This window comes from Echinops telfairi, unplaced genomic scaffold, assembly GCF_000313985.2.
Source record: "Echinops telfairi isolate 266 unplaced genomic scaffold, ASM31398v2 ScPeMD7_9;HRSCAF=40, whole genome shotgun sequence".
In the NCBI taxonomy this organism is placed as follows: domain Eukaryota; kingdom Metazoa; phylum Chordata; class Mammalia; order Afrosoricida; family Tenrecidae; genus Echinops; species Echinops telfairi.
Window position 1 is genome coordinate 33,289,188 of NW_022103906.1, and position 6,037 is coordinate 33,295,224.

Here is a 6,037-nt window from a genome sequence, read left to right on the forward strand (position 1 = left end):
TCTTTTCAGTAATTTAAGTTCTATTTTCATTGTTAAATCCTCAACTATAAAAATATCATGTGATCCAGATCCTCTTCTTCAAGGTATATGTTCACGAGATGTGACAGAGGCAACACAAACAGACATATGTGTACAGCGCTCATTGCACCATTATTCACAATTGCTAAAGGTAGAAACAAGCAAAATGACCATTATCAGATGAATGAAAATTTAAATATATACTAAATACATAATAATGGAATATTATTAAAAGATAAGGAGGAATCATATTCTGATATATGCTGAAACATTGGAGAGCATTGAATCCATTATGCTGATCAAATCAACCACAAAAGGAAAAGTATTTTAGGACATCACTCATATAAACTAAACATAACAGACAGATATATATATATATATATGTAAACCAAGAGGTGATTGAAAAAAGGGTAGGATTACTTGTTTAGGAAGAGCTGAGTATCTGTATATGGTGATAGAAATTTGGCAACTAATATCAGTGATGGCTACACAATATGATCAAAAACATTTATTAAAGTAATTTAATACATCCACTAAGTGTACATTTCAAAAAGGGAAATTATAAATTTGTGAGATATATATATATAAAACAATTAGAAAAATACATTTGATTCAGGGTGGAATGGTGGTGCCACTAAAAGTAGCTTTTACTACATGCTGGATCCTTCCTCTAAGGATTAGCCTTTTTAGCCTCAGCTGAATGCATGATATTAGTGAGGCCTATTTACTCTCCCTGGATAAAAGGCTAAAATTCTCTCAACACTGTTTGACACCTGGTATCTCTGTTATACTTTCAGTAAATCTTTCTCAGTTCACATGCACTCTAACCCTTATTCACGTACACACAAAGACCATCTGCCCTCAGAAATGGCTACCCGAAAGGCCTTTCATACTTGTAATAGGGGTCACTTGCAAGTTCCAGCTGTTTCGGCACCCCTGAACTCCAAAGACTTCAGTAATGCTTGGATGGACCTTTGGGCAAAGGAATTCCTAACCAGCGCATCAATATAAATGTGAAATTCACCTTCTGTGAGTCTTTATCCAGGGATAGAATGCCAAATATCTAGCAAAATTATCTCTCAAATATGAGAGAGAAATAAGGGTATTTCCAAGCAATAAGAATTGAAAGGATTTTGTCAACACAAGAATAATATTACAAAAAATACTAACGGGAACACTTTAGACAGTGACTCAGTACCAGCAGACAAAGTTGAAATCAACATACAAGACAACACCACCCAGAAATCAACACACTTAGAACAGTATTCAAGTCAGCACAGAAATATATGAAGAAGAAAAAAAAATAACACCACAAAAACACACAACAAAATAACAGCAGCAAACCATATATATCAATAATAATACTGAATATTAATGGATTAAACACACCATGAATCAAGAGACATCATGGGAGAAAAGAAAACAAGACCACTCAATATGCTGCCAAAAGAAACATCTTTAGACCCAAAGACAAAAATAGACTGAAACATCAAAGGATGGAAAAATACATATCAAGAGAATGAAACCCAAAAAGAAAAGTCAGAAGCGGTGATATTAACCTCTGAAACTCTCGATATTTGCAGATGAAATTATTTTATATGTAGAACACTCAAAAGACCAACCAAAAAATGCGTTGGATACAATCAAAAGATGACAGGATACGAGATTAACATAGCAAAATCAGTTGATTCCTATGTACTAACAGAGAGATCTTAAAAAGATATCAACAAACAATATTGTTTACAATAGCCACCCAAAATATTAAATACTGGGGGATTATCAACCAGAGAAACAAAAAGCTGGTGCAAAGAAAATTACAGAACATTACTACAAGAATATTTCAAGTTCATGGATAAGAATATTGTAAAAATGTCAACACTACCAAAAGCGATCTGTAAGTACAAAGCAATTCCAATTCTGATCCTAACTTCACCTTTAAAGAGACGGAAAAATCTGTGCATTTTCTATCATTTCTGTCATTCCCTTCCCTGGACAGGTCCTGTGGGATACAACTGAAACACCTTAGTCCCCCTCCTATATTTTTTCCCAAACTACTACTGTGACTCCTTGACAGAGTTTACATGTTATTTGAAGGTAAGTGCTCCCTGATTGCAGATTTAAAAGCGGCTGCTATACCAGTGTGCTCCCATCGGGATTGCTACATTATATTTTATGTCCTGACCTGTTTCTAATAATCCCATGGAGCAAAACACATTCCTTATCATCCCATATTGACTCTTTAGCCAAGTCAAATGAATAAATATATAAAACATAAAATAAAACTTACCTTTGTAAAAGGAGACTCAACAAGCAGAGCGCCTGAGCTGTTGTATGAATACATCATGAGATCGGGTGGTAAGAATGACCTAGCAACCAAAATAAAGTAAGATATTTCACTCTAATAAAAATAACCTCATAATAATGACATTCATTTCCAACTTCACAGGCTCGGACATCTAGAGACTGGATATACCTAACTCCTCATAATCTAACTTTCCTTATGAAAGCACATCGTGTAAATAAGAAATAATAATCAGTTAACAAAAATCCTGTATGAGCACTTTAATGAATACAATTCAATTCAACATACATCTGTATATCGGTGTACACTATAAGCAGGTCTTACAGATTCACATAAAAACTTATGTGGTTTTGTTTGTTTATTTGTCTTTAGGTTCAACCATCAATCAATCTCTATCGTGTAATAGAGCTGATGGATGGCTACAGAGGCACTTAAATACATTTTGCACTTATCAAAGAACATAATCTCAAAGATAATATTATGTCTAATTCTGCATACCAAACAGTTTAAAATCCACAACCATATACAAAAAGCAACCAATATTTAAGCCTCGAACATGGAGAGTCCCCTGAGAATAAGCTAGAGAGTTGTGCTGGTCTTGGCAGACTTTTGCAATGGACTGTGACTGACCTAGCATTGATGACAGGGAACCTTGTAACTCTCATCTTACAGCAAAGCAGTGCGGCGTAGCTTACTCCTATTTGTACTTAGCCTAATGCATGCATGTGTCCCTTGTTCCCCACCCCAGCTTCTGTGGGGTTTTAAAAATAACTTTCTGAATTGCTTAATAGCGTGTGACCATTTGGTTGATTTGGCCTGGAAGCCATGTAAAAATCTGTCCCTGAAGGGTCATTAAGACATCAAAAGAAAAAAAAAGACATCAAAAGAGATTGTTTGTGAATTATAAATGATACTTACTCTTATGGTTTTATCTGATTGCTATAGTGACTAGAGTAATGGAAAGTACCTAGCATAGAAAGTATACAACTCCCGCATAAAATAATACACTCTTTATTTATTCTGATCACAAACTGGACTCCATTGAGACAGGTTTCACCTTCTAATAAACTTCTCCATTCCTCTCTAACTCAGAGTTAGTGAGCTGGCTGTGCTCTGCCAAGGCACAATCTAGTACTTGTGGTAAATAGGCCAGGCATATTCTTAAGTGTATGGCAAGAGGGAAACATAGGCAAACAAGACAGAAGTCTCTTTTTCAGTACAGACTGCTAACATCTTTTGACCAAAATGAGTCACATAGCAATAGGATGCAGAGCTATATTGTTGTTCTTAGGTACCATCCAATTGGCTTTGACCCATAGCGACCCTACGCACAACAGAATGAAACACCGCAAGGTCCCAAGCTGTCCTCACCATGGTTCCTATGTCTGAGCGCACTGTTGCAGCCACTGGGTCAATTCACCTCCTGGAGGGCCTTCCTCTGTTTCACCGCCCCTCGACTTTACCAAGCATGATGTCATTCGCTAGGGACTAGCTCCAGACTAAGGACAAAGGAGGACTGGCTCTCTACTTCCGAGGAAGAAGTCGCTGAAAACCTTATGCATAGCTATTGGATGGACTATATAGTATGAGGGATATAGTCCTAAAAGAAACTTTGTGACCACCTGTTAAAAATTATTTGGAGTTTTTAGATAGCAACAAAGAAAAAAAAATATTCATTTACATGCCGTACCTTCCTAACAATGGGGCCCTTTGGTGTTCCACAACACATGAAGCTGGTCTTGCACAACCAAAAGCAAATTCCATCACTTAGGGGTAAGGCTGGAGGTTTGAAGAAGATATATGTACTTTTACTCTTATTGATAACAACTCTAAATTTTCATGGTGTGATAGCTTTTATGTCAACTTGTCTAGGTCAAGATTCTCAGTCGTGTGGCCGTTAAAGTCTAATAATCTCCCCATAATGTTACCTAAGAGTGTAATAAACTCTATAATGGGATCTGCTGTGAGCAGCTAATGAGTAGTAAGAGTATAAGGGTGGAATGCAACCTGCTTACTCAGTTCATAGCCCTGATAAAATTTCCTTTGGGGTGTGTACTACTTCCTATGTAAGTAGGCACGGTGGGAAGCTTGTTTGCTTTTTGCTGTGCCAAGGTCTTACATCTGGCTCATGGACTTCCATTTATTTTCACTTGAGCCAAACCCCTCCATATTGTGTGCTGGAACTCAGAGCTGTCAGCAGCTTGCCATTTGACTGACAGACCTTGGCTTCATTGGGCTCTGCAACCAACATCCTGACTCTGTGGCCATAGAGTCATTACATCTGCGTCCAACTACCTGGAAGCTTCCTGCTTCCTACTTGGCCTTCCTGCTTTCTGGTTATCAGCACAGGCAGCTCCATGCAGTCAGGAGAAGCCTCAAGCTTAACGGCTGACCCACAGACTTGAACCAGAATTTACTTACCCACCTCTCCAGTTAGGAGTCATTTTCTTGATATAAATCAATGTATCTATCTATCACTTCCTCTATCTAAATCAATGGTTCTACTTCTTTAGGGAGCCAAGCTTAACATACATGACACTGAATAAAGACAAAAGGATAGGTTAAGAATAGGGATAACTTTTGTATCCTGACTCCAGTCAAGATGTTGCTGTTGTCATCGTTAGGTGCCCTCAATTCAGTTCTATCTCCTAGCGATCCCTTGTACAACACATTGAAAGACTGATCCATCTTACACTATCCTCAAAATTGTTCTTATGTCCCAGCCCATTGATGCATAGATTCCAAAATAAAATCACCACTGCATTTCATAATAACACCTTCCAAAATCAAAGAAACTTAGGGGGGGGGAAGTTACCTACAATAGGAAAAAATAAGATTTTTCGGCAGAAATCATACAGGCCAAAAAGTACTAGGATGACATATGAGTATATAAGTTACTAAAAGAAACAAATTGTGAACCAAGAATCTTAAATCCAACAAATGTCCATGAGATACAAGGGAGAAACAAGAGTATTTCTAGATAGGTAAAAATTAAAGGAATTTGTAAAAACAAAACAAAACTTGAAGCTGGAAGTGTGGTGGCACTGCGTGTCAGGCATTGGGCTGCAAATCACAAGCTCAGCAGTTCAAATCCACCAGCTGTGCCGTGAGGGCTGTCTGCTCTTCTGAAAAAACCAAACTTGAAAAAACACAAAGAGGTTCTTTGAAGAGAATCAGCAACACATGCAGATATCAGCCTGAGATTAAAACAAGACAACAATGCCTAGAAATCAATGATATCATCAAAGTAAAGCAAATATAAATGACTTAAAATAGGCCATCAGAGATACTATTCCACAATGAAGAAATTCAGAAGCAAAAAGAAGAAATAATGAAGGCACAAAAAATTGGAATGGAAATGAAGTCAAGTAGAGAACAGGTGTAGTAAACTTAGAAACAAATGAATAAGGAATAAGATAACTTCAAAGAAAATGGATAAACTTCATCAAAATTTAAAAAGGGAAAATCACAATGACCTAGTAAACAATAAAACAGCAGCAAAGAAAAAAAAGCTACAACAATATGAACTTGGCCCAGAAAATTAGGAGGAACTAGGAAATTAACAAGGGTGCAAAATAAAACTCCAGCAATAAATTCATTCTCGGCAATAATGACACAATGTAAATAGATTAAAAACACCTATTAAAAGACAGACAGTAACATGGATAAGAAAGCAGGACCTATCAATATGCTGCTTACAGGAAATATACTTTGAAC

The 6,037-nt window shown here is 36.9% G+C and overlaps 1 protein-coding gene across 1 annotated transcript in view; it reads right to left on the minus strand.

Moving 5' to 3' along the window:
• The window catches only part of LOC101649504 (A disintegrin and metallopeptidase domain 3), a 149,656-nt gene that overhangs the window by 122,509 nt on the left and 21,110 nt on the right, over nt 1-6,037 (minus strand). Inside the window, exon 5 of the mRNA XM_045286863.1 lies at nt 2,306-2,384. Coding sequence (XP_045142798.1) covers nt 2,306-2,384 — 79 coding nt within the window. The remainder of the gene's footprint in view (nt 1-2,305; nt 2,385-6,037) is intronic.